The sequence below is a fragment of the Trachurus trachurus genome (genome assembly GCF_905171665.1).
Source record: "Trachurus trachurus genome assembly, chromosome: 21".
Taxonomy (NCBI): Eukaryota; Metazoa; Chordata; class Actinopteri; order Carangiformes; family Carangidae; genus Trachurus; species Trachurus trachurus.
In genome coordinates, this window is record NC_139899.1 from 26,609,478 (window position 1) to 26,630,834 (window position 21,357).

The window sequence follows — 21,357 nt, forward strand, 5'->3', positions numbered from 1 at the left end:
TTCGTTTTAGTTTTCTTCTAAAGTTGCCAGAGGAAAACGCCACAGCTCCTTATGGGACGACCCACAGGTAGATAAGTGTGAAGTAGCGTGATGAGGACTGATGGGAACATTTATGGGATGCAACAAAAAAAGGAAAAATCCCACAAATTTGGAAGTTCATCTTCAGAGTCTCACAGAGGCTTTCTCCTAAAACCTGAAAAACTAAGGCTGCTGTATGTTTACACGGAAACAATCTGAACAGAAAACGCAAAAGTGGCGTTGCGTTCTCACTTTTTATTCCAGGTGTAGACAAGCGTTTTTTTGGGGATAAATCTGCGTGCATACGGTGCAATCCGACATGTTTGTTGTTATTGTCCTGTACTGGCGCATGCCTGTGATCAGACTTTTGCCTTTTTACTCTTTAGACAGGAACACGACGGTGGAGCGTTTTTAAGATTTCCACTCTGGAGGGTGGTTTCACTTGTTTTGTGTTTTTAAGCCCCAAAAACGCCATCGCCGTCTACCGGTAAATGAAAGGAACATCTGATAAAACAATTTGTCGTTTCACCCGCGAACGTTGTCATGTAAATGGGGCCTAAGGACTAAGACGAAATAAAAACTAAATAAAAACTGCTTTATCACTTGTTGAACTAAAACTAAACTGAAATAAAAAGCAAACTGAAAAACTAAATAAAAACTAATGAAAATTGTAAAACTATAATAACCTTGCAACAGACGCAACAAGATGCTGTTGTAATCATTTTTTAGAAAGTACCAAAGTTTCTATCTTCATACAGAGTAATAATTTGTTCTCCAATCTCCGACAAGCAACTAATTGTCTTTATGTTTAAAGTCAGAGGAGGAGGAGGAGGATGAAGTGTCCGACTTACTGCGGATGTGCATTTCGGCGCAGTACATCATATCAGCAGCGTGGATGAACTGGTAGCCGGAGCCTTTCATGCACAGTTCACTCTCTGAATAACCCAGAACGATCTTCCCCCTGGAGAGAGAGAGAGAGACAAACACAACAAAAACAAACAAGCATGAAGTTTGTGTGCTGCTGGAAGGAGAAATAAACGGTGCATCTGTTTTCTGGGCGACAACAAGCTGAGAATTAAAAATAAAGAAAGAAATAAAGAAATAATCAGCCCAAAATGAAAAAACAAAACAAAAAACAGGGAGAAAGTTGTTTGACCTGCTGTCGACGCCCGTGGGAGTGAAGTCCAGCTTGTGCTTGGTTTGGAAGAGGAGCATCTTGGCTCTGATCTCCACGATGGATGGCGGCTGGACGGGCATGGCGATGGCGAACAGAGCCAGCTGAGGTTTGTTACACGTCCTGTTGTCCCTCAGCAGACTCTGGCCGTGGAGATACTTCAGCCGGCCCTGGAACTTCAGAGCCTGGGTCGGAGGAAGGAAATCAAGTCAGCTGGTTCTCAGTCAGTTGTGATGGTTGGGATTAGCTTCATCTGCAGTGTCAAGTGGTGTAATCTGTATTTTTTCCATGAAAATCTCACTATATACACAAGAAAATAAATCTGGACTCAAATATGGAGTAAATGTAAATCACTCCTGCGATGCAACTTTTTTTCATTTATTTTCATTTATTAGTTTATTTCATAGGGACAGTGCACCACTAATCAACAGAGTTAAAAGAAAACTGTAAGTGGGCCAGAGTTAGCCAACAAGGCTAGTTTTCGTCCGTTGTCCCTGGCCAACTCTATGTTTCTTGGCAAATTTGACATAATTTATCACAATATTTAGAAGAAAAGCAGTGTTTTATAGGATATATCCTGCTCAGTGTTGCTAAAATGCATTGAATTTAAATTTAAAAAATCTATTTCAATTTAATATTTTCGGACAAAAGTATACTTATCTTAAAAGTATAAGAGTACACTTAAATCTGCTGTAGGTGGATCAAATATTTAATATCTTTCTTTTTCAGGGCATTCAGTCTTAGTTTTGACACAAAACCAACATAAAAGCAAAATGTACATTTGAACAAACCTGATGCATGCTTTAAAGCTTTTTTTTTTTGTGTCACTAACCCTTACTGTATATACTTAGACATTGGAAATCACCCACACAACCAACACTGCAACAGTGGAAACTTGGAGTGACTCAGACAGCGTCATATGAGGTTATATTAGCTGTGATAAAGGGCGAAAGGCCTGTTTATCAGTCACTTTACTAGTTAGTAGCCTGTCTGTGAGATTAAACCTGAGTTCCCTTTCTTAACTTCAGTTTTTATGTATTATTTTTATCCTTAGTCTGTATTTTTCTGTATCTTAAATCTATTTTACCAGCAACACTTTCATTCTCCTTGTCTGACCTTTCCTTTTCTGTCTTCTGTATGTTGTACCATTTGAGCTGCCCTTTTTTTCTAACCATGTTTATAAAAAAAGTAAACCGATTGGTCATGTGATTATTGTGTATTCTGTACAGTTGAGGTGAACATGTTGTACTGACCAGGAAGCCGGAGGAGTTGTCCAGGAGGCAGCGGAAGCGACAGACGAAGCTTCTCTCCAGGAAGGACGAGTTCTCCGGGGGAAGCTGCTCGGGACTGTACATCACCGTGTTCGCTCCGCTCTGCAGGACTGAGACCACACAGAGGAAACACCACCACCATCATAAAATATAAAATGTACATCCATCTCTGAACAGTCTTGACAATGAATTGAAATGATGTGAAACACTTCAGAGATTTAAAAGTCTAATAATCGATAAATAGAAGTAAATGGTTTGACTTCTGGTTCTGTAAGGGTTGTTTAGTTGTTGCTTGGGATAATTGTTGAATGGTGTTGTATATTTGGTTTGTATTGTTGCTTTTGCAAAAAAGACAGAAAGAGGAAAAGGGTGAATTACAAATCTGCCAGTTGTGCAGTAGGTGAGCAGGGTAGGCGACGGCGTTACAAGCTCGTAGCTTCAGCCTTTAACTTTTGGGTTAATTTACAAGATATGTTTGGTTATAATGCTTTTTACTGTTGCTGTATGTTGAATGACCAAAATAAATAAACTAATCAAATCAAACTTATGCCGACCTTTCCTCGAACACTTTAAAAATTATTTACTCTTAATTTATCTCTGCTTTCAGCTATTCCCTCTCATCCACTTTCAGTGTAAACATGACCCATTACTTCCAGCAAAGGTGTTAATTGTGTTTGTGTTCTGATCTAATATATTCTAACATATCTAATCTAAAATATTTGTGTATATATTTATATATACATATTTTTTCTTTCCTACCTTTGTGTATTCATATATACAAGAATGTATGAATGTGACAATGTACAGTATGTATGGTCTCAGTACATGGGGAATAAGGGCTTGACAGGGTGGAAGGGGTTCGAGTTCATATTGTGCTTCCACTGTTAATATTGTATACAAATGATCAGATGGATTATGTTTAAAAAAGTTAAGAAAGAAAAAAAATCGAACTCATGTCAAACTAATTTCTCATCCAGATTTGAACATCATCATCATCATCATCGTCGTTGTCATACACACCATCTCCGTCCGCGCCGGCAGACGGGGGGTTGAGGGCGAAGTGGAGCTGCTGCCTGAACTTGGCGCGGTCGTCGGTGTGGATGAGCTCATACACACTCTGGTGAACCACGTCGGACTGTGGGCAGAGGAGGCAACACACACACATCACTTCATCTGCAATTCAACAGACTTGTACAGTAGACACGAGGTGTGTAGCGTTGTGTGTGTGTGTGTGTGTGTGTGTGTCACTTCAGGCTCCGCTAAACCCAGATAAACCACTAATGTTCAGAACATCTGGAGCATAAGAAAGGACAGATGTGTACTGTACAGCAAGGAGCAGCGTTACACAAGCTTCTGTCTATTATTTCCTGTTACAGATGAACACGTTGGAAAATAATAATCCATATTCTTCTTCCATAAACTGCACTTGATGGTTTTACGAATATGTAAATCATGTGAATCACAAAGCTGTGGCCCTTTAATCCGTCAGCGCTCTGTCCATCGCCACCGACATAAATTCAAACAGAGGTAAAATACCGACTTTTAAACGGCCTGAGGAGGAGGAGGATGAAATATCTGACATTTAAAAAAAAAAAGAAAAAAAAAATATATATATTGAATCTAACATTGAAGCCCTTTAAAAGGCAGCTCACCTGATGGAAGCCCAGGTATTCCTTGATGGTGGCAGAGGAATAAAACACCAATCCCTCCGACGTGACCACGATCACAAAGCCGTTCAGCGCCTGCACGGGAGAACACACACACACACACACACACACACACACACACACACACACACACACACACACACACACACACACACACACACACACACACACACACACACACACACAGAGGTTTGTAAAAGTAGCTTTAAAGTACATGCAGCAGGACTCACACAGACGTGCACATGAAAAACCAAAAGACGCTCCCTGATGGACTGAAATTGAAATAAACACAAAGATCAGAGTCTCATCCTGTGACAAACGTGTTGTTGTTGTTGCTGTTGTTACATCGTATCCCTCCTGTCCAGGTGTTTGCATCCCGCACGACATAACTGGGCTTTTTTCATTTCTCCTCTACATGATGCTGCATCAAACAGTCATCAGCGTGTGTGCAGCTGTCAGAGGGACGCCGGGCGGCTGATCACAGTTTACAGTAGCCAGGTTCCTCTGGCGCCTCTGAATGTGTTTCCACTAACACAAAGCGAAAGGAGGAATTGAGAGAAAATAAACAGCATAAAGCAGCTGATTACTGCAGATCAACCGCTACGGCCCTCAGAGAAATGAAAAGCTACCGATCCGACCCCCTAAAATAAGCATTTGCACAATCCAGGAAACACACAGTAGATGTGGATGAATATAAATAAATACAGTTTAAATCCTATTCTTTAAGAAAAAATAAATAAATAAAATACGTTTTGACTGAGATAATAAAATAATTTTTCAGTCAGTCTGCAGTAAATCCTGCTGTGTGTTTATAATCCGCTGTAACGTCGTCAACAGCTGCTGCTCCTTTTGTCCAATCACGGCCTGTTGTGATTGTTGTTGAAAAGCAAAGTGTGAAAACGTGACGTGACGTGACGGCCGATCGGCGTCAAACACACAAGGTGTTTTTTTGTTGTAAGCCACAAAAGCGTAGCCGTGGCGCAGGGCGACCGAGGCGACGAGCGGCGACACCTGTCAGAACTTGGACGGACGGATGGACGGATGGATGGATGGATGGATGGAAGGATGGAAGGATGAGCTCCAACCAAAACGAGGAGGAGGAGGAGGCGTAAGTAAACAAAGCCCGACTGTGTGTGTTTATGCACCTGCTGGCCTCGGGGCCGTCAGTAATCAATCAGGTCGTGACTCTGCGTCCTCACTGTGCAGCAGAGGCATCCAGTCAGACTCTTTAAAGGGGTAATTACAGTAGTTTTTTTTCTTTAAAGAGCGGCGGCTGGCTTTAATCTATCATGGTGACGGTTCACAGGTGCTGGAGGTTGTTGGAGTTGTTGGAAATAAAGTCAAAGCAGCGACAGGTAGGAACTGCTGCCTGCTGCTGAACACAGAAGAACAAGTCCTGAACATCTGTCAGTGACACGGGGGGCAGGAGGACAAAACCTACAAGTTCTAATGTGACCCTGTGAGATTTATATAGACGACCGTCGTTCACACAGCACAACAAGTAGTGGCCTGAATCTGATTCTTTTCCACGTGGCTGTGTGAAGAGACATTTGTCGGCATTAAACACTGGAACATATAAATAATATCATAATAAAAACTGCATTTCTGTTTGCCTTTGGGCTTTTCATGGAAATGCGGTCGTCGAATATTAGAAATGAAGCTCCTCGAGATAAACAGTTTGTGGTGCTTCACTCATGTGTCATCAAACCATTGCGAAAGAAAAAGAAGGGGGAGCAACGTGATGATGTCATTAAAAGATCTTGCCTCTGGCTCTAGAAACCGGACGCTTCCAGGACCGAAGGTGTTGTATGTGTGATGATCTGGGTGAGATTGAAAGTGAATTTCATTTTTTATGTCCATTGTATAATGATCACAGGCAGAGGCTTTTTTGTAAGATTTCACCTGAAGATAGTTCAGATTTGTCAGTTTTGTTGTCTGACGAATGTAGACTTCAGTACTTATTCACAGAAAAGGTATTCCTGTTACCAAAACTCATCCTGGGGAGTGTACTATATATGTGTGAAATACTCAAACTCTAGCACTGTCTGACTTATGTCAGTATGACTTATGTGCAGTATGTAGGCAGATGGAAACATGTAGGAGTATCATTCCTTGTATGTTTCTCCTTTTTTTTGGTGTTGTAAGGCTCCTGTATTTATGTTTTAAGAGTCTTGTAAGTCCATGAGGGCTGGGCACCTTTGGTGAGATAATAAATATGTGATATAAAACACTAACTAACTAACTAACTAACTAACTAACTAACTAACTAACTAACTAACTAACTAACTAACTAACTAACTAACTAACTAACTAACCAACCAGTCAAACCTCAAACCGTGGAAAACGATGAGGAAACAGTGATGGAATAATGACATTTCTGTTGATTTCATCCAGCTGTTTTTATACAAATCAATGTAAATGATTTGAACGATTATGCAAAATAACTGTGGTCAGGGAAATATGGAATAATTGTGACAGTCAGAGTGACACTGAATCGCCATACGGGTAAAAAAAATCTGATCTGTAAGGGGGAAAACAAGTCAGATTGACTTGGGCCTGTTAACCGTTTCCTGTCTGGTATTGTACCTGCAGCAGTAGGTCGCCCTCCGAGAAGCCTGCTGTGTCCATGTGGTTCCCGTTGTTCCCGTTGTTCCCGTTGTGTCCATTGTGTCCGTTGTGTCCGTTGTTCCCGTTGAGTCCTGGGAACATCAGAGCGTTGCCGCTGTTCTTCATGGTGGCTGCACGCAGGAGACAGAGACAGAGAAGAAGACATCAGCAACATGGACTTAACTTCACTGAGGGTTTTTTTTTTTTAAAGGATTTTTAAGCAGAGACATGAACGACCTCCCTCAGAAACATGGAGTGACTGACGTGCGGGACGTCGTGGTCGGGGTGTCGGCTGATGAAAGGCTCGTGTTCGGCACCAGACCCCCCACAGATGTCCAAAAAGAATATTTTAAATTTTCATATTTGGATCATTATTTTTTTAACATACAGAGAATTGACTGAGATGATGAAATGGTGAAACTGACATCACTGGAGCAGAGTCACAATGCTGCACAAATCTACATTTTAAAAACACATTATCTGCAAGTGTATCTGCGTGTGCACACAGACAATCTCCTTCACTTAGTTTTAATGATTAGTTTTTTTTTTAACTTGAGCTTCTCCTGCTGATTGACTTCATGATAAAGCTCCTCTCCTGACCTTCAGCCGCCTGTGGGATGGTTTATAATAAACTGGAATAATAGTGGGAGCTACAACAATAACAGTTCCTCCCCAAGTGACCGTCTTTGTTGGCCACTGCTGGGTCTGGTGCTGTTTAATTGACTCCATTAAATTGTCTTTTTCAAAGTCAAATTTTTCTTATTTATGTAGAAATGTTTAAAAAAAAAGGGCTCAAAAACCTGCACTTTAGTCCTGCAGCCTTTATTATAATAATAAATTCTCCCTGATGAAATCATGTGAAATGTTATTGTTCGATGTTTATTATTCCGCTCGTGTTGAATCAGAGGATGAGCAGGTCACTCCAGTTAATTTCAACAACTCTATTAAAAACTCATGGTTCAAATGTGACTCCCTGTGAATTTCAATATTATCTCCTCCACTCTTAATGTCTTTTCTTATCAATCATCGCTGACGCTAACGAAGTTCAGAGCCATAACCACATGCAGACCGTACTAAGTGAGATATAAATCAGGTCCGACGTGTGTCCTTGTTGCCGTACCGCGGAAATTAAGGATATATTTTGGGGATCATTGAAGTCTTAAACTAACTGCAGCAAAGTTATGGAAGTTCTCTCACTAAAAAAAAGTTGTGCCTTCGGTGTATTCGGTGCATTCAGACAAATTTATGTTGCAACCTGATGCTAAAACGTTAAAATTTATTCATAAATCCATTTTTGGTATCCCATTATGACAAAGCACACTGATAAATGTCTAAATCTATTAAAATAAAATGGATCTCAAGGACTGAGAAACACAACAAAAACCTGAAGGGGTCTGAATACTTTCTGAACAGTATGAACTATATAATTCACTTGGCAAATAACATGGACTTTGAGAGGTAAAACTGCATATTTATGAAGAAACCACCGAGTCTTTATTCAGTCCTCTCATGAATAAAACAATGGGGGTCACGTTTGAATGGTAATGTGAAACTATACCTCAGCTTCACATCCTCCCTTTCCTGTCACTTAAACAACCTGATGTAACGAGACGCCGCTCGCACACATGAGATTCTCCGAGAACAAAGACAGTTTAGCCGACCATCTCCAGGTAGACGACGGATTACGAGAGACTTGGCAACGTCTCTGTTGTTTTGTGCAACATCATAGAAGAGTGTGAGCGTGATCAACGGGAAAAAAAACAAAAAAACCAAACCTCCAGTGAGTCGGAGTTTCATCACTGAAAATAAAAAGACGAGCTGCGCCGAGCGGAGCCGTTATTGTTCCTGTCTTGGCATCACCACCTGCCGGAGACAAAAACACCTCATCATGTGTCTCCTTATGTCACCTTTGTGCTGCTGCTCAGATTCAGAGTTGGGAGTTGAGTTGTACTGTATAGCAAACATTTTGCATACGTATGTAATTGTATGGGTCGACATGGGTGAACTGTGCCGCCCTTCATGAGCCTGAACACGATGCAAAAACATGCAAATAAAAGTAGAAGTTAGTCCACGAGCACCCGAGGAGCCGTCCTCAATACTTCAGGGTCATTGTACGAGTTCAAAGGGAATGAAGGACGAATTAACCTGAGAATTAATAAATAAATAATTTAAAAAATGCAAGATACATTTTTTAAGGGATTTACATCCATTTTTTTTTTTACTTTTCTGTCCTGTTTTGGTCCTGCTTTATTATGTCGTCAGGTCTGTTCTGTCCTTTGTTTTCTGTCTGTCTGTTTTTGGTCAGTGTATTGTCAGTTTATAAATTGTGTATGTCATTGCCTGTTTCCATTAAAAAAAAAGAAGATAAATACATTTTGGTGATCTAGAAGTGGACTAATGACATAGTTGCTCTGTCAATGTTTTGTCAAGGCAGTAGTAGATCCATCCATCCAATCAATCACTGTATAGTGGATCAATCCAACTAATAAACTGAGGTAGCCTGATTATCAAATGGACAAATGCAGACAGAAGAAACACAAATATACAAAACCAAATACATATTTAAATCTTAAATGTATAAGTAAATCAATGCATAAATGTATTAATGATTTTTTTCATGACTAAAAAATATTTAATTTGCAGTTATCTATGTGTTTGACCATTTATGAGTGCAAATTTTCAGCTATTTATTTATTCATTAATCTATATTCATGTCATTTTTGTCCATAAACTTCACACTGAATGGTTGTATGACTCAGGTGTGACACCTTTTTACTATGCAGATGACACCGTTCTGAGGATCTATAAATAATCTGGACGTGAGATCACGCGTGCGCGGCAGAAGACAGCCAAAGCAAAGCGAAGCAAAGCAAAGCCAGGCCAGGCAGCTCTCTGGCTCTCCGGCCTGGTCGAGCTACAATAGCTGGTTCCCGGCCAGAAGGGCAGGTTTTCTCATTGCTGGAAAACTGATCTGGCAGCCTTACATATCCGCACACACACATACTGTAACACATACACAGAAATAACACACACACACAAACACACTCGGTCCTCTTGCATCTGTCCCTCGGGGGGTTAGTGGAGGACGGGGTGGAGGGTGGGGGGGTGGGGGGTGTTGTAAGCAATAGCCGACAAGAGTGCTTCCCTTATCTGGACGGCCACTACAGGAAAATCCCAGGATATGGCCTCTCCCAACCCGTCAGTCCAGTCCTGTCACGCAACTTCTTTAAGGAGGGAAGGGGCCCCTGAACGCTCCCCTCCTCTTTACTGTAACACAGACACACACACACACAGGCCGGCCCCGCCCCTCAGCAAGAACTCACACAGCGTTTACATAAACACCCTAACCCCCGGCACAATCACACATCCACACACACAAAGCTGCAGAGCCCCCGACACACAATGCAATGTTAGTTGTTTTTTTTTTTTTTTAAATGTGCAGCCAGCGAATCAGACAATAAAAGATCACACTGGATGTGAACTGTATTGAACTCGTCTTGGCGTCCAGTCAAAGCATGAAAATAAATAAATAAATAAATAAAACAACAGCAACCAGAGGAAATGGAGGAAATGGATCAGTATTTATATAGAATACTGAATCTCTGCCCTGGAGCAAACAAGCAGGAAGCGGCTGAATCCCTGGTGTCCATCGGTTCAAAGACGGAAGGTAACCGTACAGGAAATCCCAGGAATGGAAAGAATAATGTGTGGAGTTAGAAGTGAAGAGACTATAGCATGTAAGTTGGTTGAATACATGACCTTTGGTGAGCTTTATAATCATTTAAACCTTATAACTTAAACTAAACAGATTAAAGCAGAAGTAAGCGATATTTTTGTGTTAATATAAGTCTTAAATAGTTATATCTTCCCACAGCAATCACTTACATAGAGTGTTTGGACCGAAACACGGGTCTCTCAGTCCCTCTGCTCTGCTCTGAGCCGAGGAGAAAACTTTTCTCGTATCCTACAAGCTTTATCCAACGAGGAGAGAGAACGGCATGAAGGGCTGTGTGTGCAGCCAAGGGATGCGCGTGAATGTGGTGACGTAGGGACGAGGACCAATAGATCCATGACGAGGGCGGGGGCTCCTAACTCCATCGGCTGACAAGACGTTATGGCGCGTTCAAGGCAACCCGTAACTCGTGTTTTTCCGACCTGTGAAGTCGTACCAGTTCGATCTGGTACGAGCTAACGGGTCGGAAGTTACGAGTGGCCGTTATAGTGACTTTCACAGGTAAAACAGGTCGGAAAAATACGAGTGGGTTGCCTGGAACGCTACAAAGTCGTAAGTCGTGACGTGAAGCTGTAATTTACGGTTTCAAAAGCCTGCCTGGAACGCAGCATTAGCCAAAACGACCGGATCGCTTACTTCTGCTTTAACATAACAATTATTCATGTAAAAATGTAGATTTTAAAAACAATAAATAAACCCATAGAGACACTTCCTGCTCTTATTATGCTTTCTCCTTGATATCTTCAGTTAATGTAAGTTAATTTAAAGCTCCCATATGGTGCATACGGTATACCCATGTTATGTAATTTGATTATTGATCATCTCTAGGTTTTATATTAACACTGTGTTAAGTATCAAAGCCTCAATCTACAAAGAAATGCACACAGAAATAACTGAGCATTAGAAATGAGCCATGAGGACTTAACTGTGACTTTGTGATGTCACAACAAAGCAGTCCCTGAGCCCCGCCCACCTGCACCCACACTATTAGAAGTGCGCTGCTTCTAAATATCTGTATGTCTTGATCTTTTTCTTCCTTCTGTTTGTGTTACTATGTGTACATAGTCCCATGACCCGCCGGGCAGCGTCCGGGAAACCGAAACTAGGAAATGCTGGGCGAGTCGACCACTAAATAATAATAATAACATTAAAAAAAACTATAAAGACTAAACGATATATTTATCGAAAATGGACCCATTAACAAGTGTGGGTAACGTAGATTCATCCACATTAATATGAGACTCTTATAACCAACAGCAAACTCCTCGGGGTCTCTTTAATTCCTGCTGCGAGTCCAGATCTGGTTAAATCCAACACATCCCTCATATATTTCTTTTTCTCTACTCAGCATTTGCGTGAGTGAGTGGGCCTCTTTGTGGCCGTCTGCTTGTTTTCATTCTAGTTTTCCTTCCCAGTGCTGTGTCCACCTCCCTCCCTCGACTCCTTCTTCTTTTTCCATTGCTAACAGCGCAGCTAACAGTTTATTGCACCGTGCTGTGCAGAGTTGTGCCCGTGTGCAGTTAACAGTTCTCCACTTCGCTAACGCCGCCGCTGCTGCAGGAGAAGGATGTTTAATGATACTTGTCCAGAGCTTGACCAGAGGCTGGAGAGAAACACATTCCTGTGAGTTTGTGGGAGGCAGCGAGGGAGAAAAAAAACAAAAAAGAAAACACAGATTCCCACTGACATCAAACACAGACACTGCCTTCAACGGAGCAGGAAGGAGGAGGTGGGGGGCGGGATGTGGGGGGTTGGGGGTGTGTTGTTCACATGTGACCAAAATATTGTAGGAAAAATAATTTTGAGCAAGACTGCTGGAGCGACATGATTTAATGGCCTCTGTGTTTCGACCTCAGGCCAGGAAACACTTATTTTGACACTCGAGTCAGATGTTTTCCTCTTGAGCTGTTCTGGTGGCGTTAAGGCAGATTTATGTGGGACTTTATGTTTGATTTACACACCGCACATCCAGCGCTGGATGGATGAATGCATTCACTACACCTGAAATAGCTGTGTTTACATTATTGCATCCAGCCCCCGATGGAGAGGAGGTTCTACCAGTGTTGTAATGTGATGTGATGTGATGAATGCTGCAGCTGCAGGGAAGTAGAAACACAAGCTGACCCCTCACTTTTAGTGGCCCTCAATTTAGCACATAGATGATACTGTAGTGTTATTTTTTTTTGCATGGGTGCAGAATAGACCTCTGCTGTGTTCATGTTACAGTAGGATATGGGATGGAAATCAGGGAGGGTAAGGACAACCACGCATGCATGGTTGTATTAATGCAACATTGGCTGCATGCATTTACAATATTGTGGATTAAACATTTCAGTTTCCTATTCAAAACTAGGATTTTAGATGTTGTTGTTATAACTGATCAGAGTTACACTTAAACTGAGTGTGACGGAAACATCTGTCCACACTTGTTCACCTCTATATATGCACTGCAGAATAAAATTGTATAAAAATAGATATATCTCCCTGTTAAACCTATTCAAAGTGCCTCAGTGAGATTGGAAATCTATTTCGAGAATGACCTGACCAAAAGGGCAGCATTAAACATTACAATAAACACAAATAATATAATAATAGACAGAGTAAATGCCTGTGTAAATGGCTCTGTCTGGACCAATCACATTTCTCCTTTATAATAAACCACCAGCCGTCATTTATTGGCCGAAATCAACAATTAAGGTATAGAAAGTTCTTCTGCTCTTCAGTTTAAGTTTGACATCAGTCACCTGGCGAGATATGAAAATACCTTTCTATCAGTCAGTGATGGAGATCTCATCTTCTAACAGATCCTGTGGTGTTCTGCATTTACTCTCCACAGCGTTCGTTCGTCTCACTGTGTCGGGCAGCTATGTTGTTTTTTTTTTTTGCTGTAATGTTCCCAAACTATCCGGTTGACAATGATAGTGCAAAAAAAGCAGCGAAACAATCTATGCAGTCGAAGATAGTGGTGTGTGATTACAAAGAGAGAAACAAAACAGAAGAAGAGACAGATGAGAGAATGTGGCATCAAAAAATGTTGGCTTAAACATTCACCGTATCATATTCAACAGAACTTTTACTGTACATGCTTGCACAACCACATTTTGCAGCCGACCCTAAAAGCTTTAAGCCACAGTGTAATGTGACACCGACACAGAGAGAGAAAGAGAGAGAGAGAGAGAGAGAGGCCCCCGTTTCTGCATCAAACTATAGCTTCCTGTTTCAGACAACAGGCCATTATAGGATTGGAGAAACACAGAGCGAGCTTTTGAAGCAAGATCCACTCCAGGCAAACAACCCTGTCACTCAGGGGGCCGAGGTAGCCTTTAAAGGATCTGACATCTTTTCATCATGGGGGTAATTACGTGAAATCCAAAAAAAATGATGATGGGTGGGAGGAGTAAAAACTTGAAACTCTGAATAGGGACAATAAAGAACTGGGTAAAACAACATTCAACATGCTGGACGGAGACAGAACCAAAAATAATAGTCAAAAACCAACTGCGTTTAAATAACCTCTGTAAACAGTATCTCCTTTAAAAAAAGTACGAGCGGACACAGTGAAACCAAAGAGAGTAAAAGGAAATGCTGTCACGGGTTGGACGGCTGCCACATTCAGAGAGAGTATAAAGCATGCCAGCAATGCATAGGGGAATATTATCTTGATTTGAAAACATTTAGTTCCAGTAGATCCTGTACAGAGATCTCTGTTCTCACGCAGATGTGCAGGAAAGGGCAGCGCTCGCAGCCAGCAGCAGCCAATCAGCTGGGTCACTCGGTGCACAGGTTCATCCCTCCCCATCAGTCTTGTGATTAATGTCCCCGTTTACTTTCCATGACTTTAGGGTAAGGAAACAGTCTTTAATTTTTTTTTTCTTCTTTTTGGAGGTGATCAGACAAAAGTGTCATGTAGGCATTTGAAGGAGGAGAAGAAAGGAAAGAGAGAGGAGCTTTTTTTGGAGGGAAAACAGGTTTTGCAGAAGCGGCCCGAGGCTTGTTATGGATACGGTGAGGGGTGTTGGGGGGTGGGAGAGTGGGGGCATAAGACGGAAAGCTGAGCAAATGAGGGATTTCAAAGTATTATTACGAAAATTACAAAGTTCTGTTGTTTCAGTTTCACTTTTTTTCCCCCATCAGTGTCTCTTAATCGAAGAGATATTGTTGTTGTGTTTTTTTTAAACATTAGGGTCCCGAAAAACAAGCGAGAGCCTGCAGGTTTTTGTGTGTTGATGACCTCAATGATGGCGAGTCCAAATAAACAGTGATTATATGCTATTCAAGACACGTCGTCTTGTTTTTTTTTTTTGTGGCGGTGGAGTCTGGGGGCATCGCTTTTATCAGCACACACCGAGCTATTTTTGGCCGCCCGTGTTTCTTCTTTATCTGCAATGAAAAGTAGTGGCATCAGTTTTTGGACCGGGCACAAACACACACACAAACACACACACATAGGGAGAGGAGGAGGAGACAACAACAACAAGTTAAATAAAGCAGAATTCAGGTTGCTGTTCGAGGCGTGCCGCACGTCTCCCGTCGCTGAGGTGATTGTTATCAGTCTCCAGGCGGTCAGTCCAGGTTCTTGCCAAGGCGACGACGGTCTGAACCAGAAATACCGACTTCGCCTCCTACTCGCTGTCTAAGTTTAGCCGCGGCACATCAAGATAGCGTGTGCTCGTAGATGGAAGCGATTATGAATGAATACTTCTGGAAAGTCTGGAAATATATATGCAAATTATTATAATCAACAAAGCCCCCAATTAACTGTCCCGAATAACAATCACAGTTTATATTTTCAAATTCCTCCTTTCCAAACTCAAAATCCTTTAAATAAATGTAATAATACATCTTTCTGTGCCTCTGATCCCAGCGACCGAGCTCCGAGTGGGACGACAGCTGATTTTGGTTCGTCGCATAAACAAACAACAGCATTTTTTGGACGAGTCTAAATGTCACAGAAAGCCTTGGTGGGCGAGCTCGGCCGTCGGCCAACAAGGGAACAAGGAAAAAAAACAAAACAAAACAAAAAGTGGAGAGACAGAGAGAGAGAGGAGAAGAGAAGAGAAGAGAGGAGAAGAGAGAGGGGTTTGGGTACGAGGGGAGATGCAGCGCTGTGGTTTAAAGCTGGAGAAACTAAGAACAAACCTTGGAAATTGGGGGAAAAAAAATGAAAACATGATTAAATCTGTCTCCCAGCGGTTACTCGCATTCTCACGATATAGTGAAAGGCGAGTCGTGAATGGAGAGCCAGCAGGCAGCAGCAGCGAGACGTCCCGCTCTCACAGAGAGGACGACGCTGACGTGACAGGTGAATCACGCTGAGGTTTTTAAGAATATGCACGAGTAACCCAAAAAATAAAATAATAATAATAATGAATCGTCATAGTGAGTGAGGCCATCGGGGTTTAATAACAACCAGGACCGGGCTTCCCCTGCACTGATCCTCAAAATGTTTTTCTTACCTCCTTTATTCCTCCTGCTCCTCTTGTGTCATCTACATGGGTTTTGTGTGTACACGGTTCAGATATTCAAATACCAAATTATATTGAATTACAGCACATAATATGGTGTTACCACATCAACTGTGATTGCTAACAGGCCCTGGATGTTTTCAATGAGCTTTGGAAAGCACAGTCCACATTTTTCTCAAATTTCCAACAGCGTCACACAAATATGTCAGCAGCACTGATCCACAGGCCTTTCAAAATATCCTGCGCTGCCTCGTACAGTCACGCTATGAGGCGAACGACCCGGCTTACCCCGGAGAGATCTGCCCGTTTTTTGTTTTTTTTTTCTTCCCGAAGGCCACCGTGAAAAGCTGGTTTTTTTGCTATCGGCTCTGTGAATCTCGCTCGTACCCTCCTAAAGACTGCTTATGTTTATTCTTTTCTCTAAAGCCTTTTCTTTTACCTAACGGTTTATGGGATCTTTATCTGGGATTCTGAGGCATGTCCCCACTCGAACACCCATCCCAACAGGCTCATGTTTTGACTGGGATAACCCCCGAGAGTCAACCTTGGTGATCTCGTTTAGATACAAGCGAAAGGCTCTTGTGTTTTGGGAATCCAAATGTTTCATCTTATCCAACTTGATATAATTAAAATCGAGGCTGAGTTTAAGTATTTTAACTCTTCAGAGCTTCATGCTGACTGAAAGTTAAGAGCTTATGATGACTGCGCAGCACCTTTAAGTCCATTATTGTTATATTCATCATGATGATGAGTATGGACGGACGGGAATCAGGACATATCTGGTGTTTAACGAGCCCCCACTGCAGGCTGCAGGTACGTACACAAAGACTCAGACCATCATGTCTGTGAAATTGTTTTTGATGGTTACAAACATGAGTAATTCTTACGTCAGGGCCCGAGCAGGAGCCTGCCTTCATACGAGGGCAAAACAGTCCATCAAACTATAATATAAATTGCAATATGGCCAAAATTTATTGCAAACTGTTCACTTTAGTGATTGCAATGTGCCAAAATCTGTGCATTCTGATGTTTTTCCTGCAGATTGTGCAGCCAAACTTCATAACTTCACTCACTAAATTTGCATAACAAGTGGAAATTCACCCATCAGGGAACAAATGTTACATCAAACTCTACGTCATGTGACTGGTATATCTGTGTCAGACTGTCTGCAGCAGCCGTAACAGAGGCAACATGAGTCTCCATACTGAGCGGCTCTCACGGTTTTTGTCCACAACATGTCATCTGAGCAGCAGCAGCAGCAGCAGCAGCAGCAGCAGCATTAAAGGAGCTGTTTGTACGTCGGAGCGTGTTTTTCTTGCTGGGAGCGGGTGGTGGTGGTGATTGTCACTTGACAAGAGCTCCAGCCACCATTGTCTTTACAATATGTGAGCAGTGCCATGTCTTCAGTAGAACAGGCCTGACGGAAACAGGACAACCTCTGGTGAGAGAAGAAATCATGTTGCTGCTAATATAAAACCTACACATGTTTGTTCGCTGCAACCTCACTGCTGAAAAACAAAGATATACTTATGGAACATAAAACTAGGAAGCCTCAGTTAGTCATATGCTCATTACACAAGACTAATGACCTCAGATGACCTTTGTGTTTGATGAAGCGTGGTCTGTAATTTGTGCTGGAGTCGCCCTCTATGAACCACACGAGGACTACAGTAAACACTGCCCCTGTGACTTCACTGCTTGGTAAAGGTTAGGGGGGATTAATGGTCTGTCGGCCCTGCAGAAAGGGTAATTTGAATGAACTCTGATCCAGTGTGGGAGAATGTGACGCCTTGGTTGGAGTAAAGAGGGAGAACCCTGACTTTCCACATTGAAAGAAAGCAAAATAATAATAAAAAACACTAAGATAGATGATCCTGAAACAACAGGCTTATTTTAGCTCATGTTGTGTACAGTATTTATCAGCCTGCGGGTCACGAGGCCGTTCAGCGGGGCTTTTAGAAACACTGACAGGTCGGAGGTGTCGGGCTCTGTCTGGGTGTCTGTTGTAAAGAGCATCTGTGGACTTTTCTGTTTCAACCCACACCCTAATATAATGCCACTTTGATGCAGGAGACCGGCATTGAACCTGCGGCGGAGCGATTCATGTGGGACGACTATCGCCTGTTTAATCTCTGATTGCTACTGTTAGCACAGGCTCCAGTCTGCAGCCGTGGCTACAATTTACTGCTCAGCCGCAGAAATATGCACAATTACATTACATAATTACTGGTTAGGTTTCCTTTCTCTTGTTCACCCACACATGCAAATCTTTCCCTTTCTTTCTTTCTTTCTTAGTTACTTATCGTCAAAGACTCAACATTTAAAGGGATAGTTCACCCAAAATTCAAATTGCACTCATTATCTACTCACCCTCGTGTCGACTAAGGGCTGGGAGAAGTTTCAGAGTTATCCGTGGCTTCTCTGACTTACAGGGGGTCTCGGCGTAGCAGTGCACGTCCATATAACGGTTGCAAATGGATACCAACTGTCTTCGTAACAAAAAGACACACCAAAAAACATCCAAATACCTCCATGCTGCTCGTATGTGTCCGTCTTGTATTGAAGCCCCGAAATGCGAAATTGCTCCGGAAAAAATTAAATAAGTCAATTTTGGGCTTCAATACAAGACGGACATTACATACGAGCAGCATGGAGGTATTTGGATGTTTTTTGGTGTGTCTTTTTGTTACGAAGACAGTTGGTATCCATTTGCAACCGTTATATGGACATGCACTGCTACGCCGAGACCCCCTGTAACTCAGAGAAGCCACGGAGGACTCTGAAACTTCTCCCAGCCCTTAGTCCACATGAGGGTGAGTAGATAATGAGTGCAATTTGAATTTTGGGTGAACTATCCCTTTAAATAGACTTTGAAACATCATTATCACTTGATGAAGCTTTCCCTCCAAATGAAGAGCCCTGGTCACCACCACCACAGTCAGCAGCACCAGACAGCGCCTGACCCATTTCTGTCTGGGTTCAGGAGGACGGACAAGAAGAAGAAGACGGAGCGTGTTGACCCAGATCTGACCCTCATCACTGTGTTACTGTGAGCAGGACACCCGTAATCAGAGGCGACCTTCACGTACACATCAATCATAATGTGATTAAAGCTGTAGTCCAGTGATTTAGTATTACATTTCCATAAGGTTACAGGGGATCACAAGAGACAGATTAAAGACATAGTGGTGAAATGAAAGCAGCAGATGTTGAGCTATCCTGACTAATTTAATGGCCTCCGAGGGTCAGGCTTGAAAACACACTCGATCCTTCATCTCTGTTTTCCCTGACAGCATCTTTTAAACTCAAATATTCATAACACAGATGAACTCTGGAGCCACAGAAACCATTATAGAGTGACCTCTACTTGTAAAGCAAGGTGCAAGGAGTTAATGTGAGCGTGTTGGTAATTGCGGAGCCTGTGAACCTCTAATGATCAGTTTTAACACAGTAATACAAAAGTAAGGATGTTCTGCTGGAGACGTGTCAGACTTGTCTGCTCCATTGTCTTGCTATTGTTGTTGAACGCTCGCTACACTACAGCTGACTTCCTGTTCTTCCAGCGAACACCCTGCTCCAAGCTACTTGTTCTGGGTCTGGCCTCTTGGAAAGCAGTGAGTGTCTTAAAGTGAAGGGGACGTCTTCAGCCAACAGCTAATGGACTCTGGTCCCGTGCGCTGAAACATAAATATTATTGAAAGGATTTTAAAGATCTAAAAAGGAAGAAAAATTAAAATTACAGACCTTCAAATTGTCCGTGACAGTCCAAAGTCTAAAGAGAATGACTAAACTTCCAAAAATCCACATTTCTGTTATTTTCCAGAGAACTTTCCAAATGAGATCAATGCTTTACAAAGAGCAAATGCCACTGCAGTTGTTAACGTTCTCCACAGCTCTAATGTTTATTTGTGGTATAAAAAAAAACAAGAAAAAACCTTGACACAAGACTCAGTTCGCTTGGAAAAAGGCACTGCATTCACAAGCAAAACTGATTAGGGATGTCATTTTTTCCAAAACAACTGGACAGGAATGCACCATCATCGCAGCAGACTTTTATATCACTGCACATTTTCTACGTCAAGGCCGGCAAAAAAAAAAAAAAAAAACATTTTCGGTGGGCTGCTTCTTTTTTTTTTTTTTTAGGAAAACAGGTTGTTGAACCAGCTCTGCACAGAAAAACACTTTCATTCCAGTGTTCTGTGTGTGGATGTTTGTGTTGGCAAACGTCACTCTGGTTCGGGGATGTTTTTCCTCGACCTTTGACCGGAGCGCTGTGGGTCAAAGTTGGGACGGAGGGGAAAGGGGCGGGGCCTTTACCGCACATGAAGATGGATCATGGCGGCTTCCTGGGATGAGTGAGTGACTCTACATGCTGCAGAGGGAAAAAGCTGCTGTCTGTCCGAGGCAGACATGCAAACAACAGGGTCAGGGGGTGATTTACATAGATTTGTGTAGTGTCTGCACTCTGCACACACTACACAACTGTGCATGCATGACGATGATTTGCACAATATATACACACTAAGATTGGGATTACAACAGAAGGAAAAGTAGGTGATTCTCCTTATTTTTATGATTTCTATGTGTTTGAACATGTAAAAGGAAGTGTTTGCCTGGTCTGCAGCGACGCACCGGTTCATATGTGAGAAATGGCAGGTGCATAGTTTTAGCGTGTATGTATCGCTTGTACATCTGGCCCCAGGTGTTTGACATGTCTCCACTGATATTTCACATGTGCTGTCTATCTATTTATACAGTTAGAGGCAAACCATGCAGAACATGCCGTGCATGGACCACTAGTTTTTTCATGATAGAAAGCAATATATTTTCATTTGAGTCACATATACTTGACAAACCTGTCCCCTGCTGCTACAACACATGATGTATACTGTAGGAATGGAGCTGACGACCCGTCGGCTTAATGTTATCAAAACAGGCCATGGTGAAAGTTTATCACAAGTTACAAATGTCACGTTGTAAACGCAGGTGTGCCAAGTTTATAGAGACGACAATATGCAACAGTTAGGTTATGGCGCAACTCCAACACTTTGACCTATCTTGTCTGCATAGCTAAAAAAAAAAAAAAAAAAAAAAGTAGGCGAGAGGGTGTGAGAACAAGCAGCACTGGAATGTCACAACTCCTCCGACTGCACGTAACAAGTCCATTCACACTGAAAACAACTTGGCAAGGAAGAAAATCACAGTCTGCAGCCACAGACTGCTTTATTTAGGGTTTCTTCGCCTAACAAGGTGGCGCTTGGAACAACCTCTAAGAGAAATAAATATACTTTAATGGAATGAAAATGTTTGTTTTTTCTAAAATTAATGAGCATTTAACCAAAAGTCCTTCAAAGCAACACTATTTATATCTTTCTGGCAAACACGATAGTCATTAATCCATGTGAGATTCATTGGTCTTTGT

The 21,357-nt window shown here is 42.1% G+C and overlaps 1 protein-coding gene across 1 annotated transcript in view; it reads right to left on the reverse strand.

The window, feature by feature from the left end:
• LOC311004926 (uncharacterized protein) overlaps nucleotides 1–21,357 on the reverse strand; it is a 182,946-nt gene that overhangs the window by 151,073 nt on the left and 10,516 nt on the right. The window contains exons 3-8 of the mRNA XM_083997151.1: nucleotides 6,717–6,868; nucleotides 4,116–4,205; nucleotides 3,484–3,598; nucleotides 2,446–2,573; nucleotides 1,175–1,377; nucleotides 870–979 (exon numbers count right to left, since the gene is read on the reverse strand). Of these exons, the coding sequence (XP_083853277.1) occupies nucleotides 870–979; nucleotides 1,175–1,377; nucleotides 2,446–2,573; nucleotides 3,484–3,598; nucleotides 4,116–4,205; nucleotides 6,717–6,868 (798 nt within the window). The remainder of the gene's footprint in view (nucleotides 1–869; nucleotides 980–1,174; nucleotides 1,378–2,445; nucleotides 2,574–3,483; nucleotides 3,599–4,115; nucleotides 4,206–6,716; nucleotides 6,869–21,357) is intronic.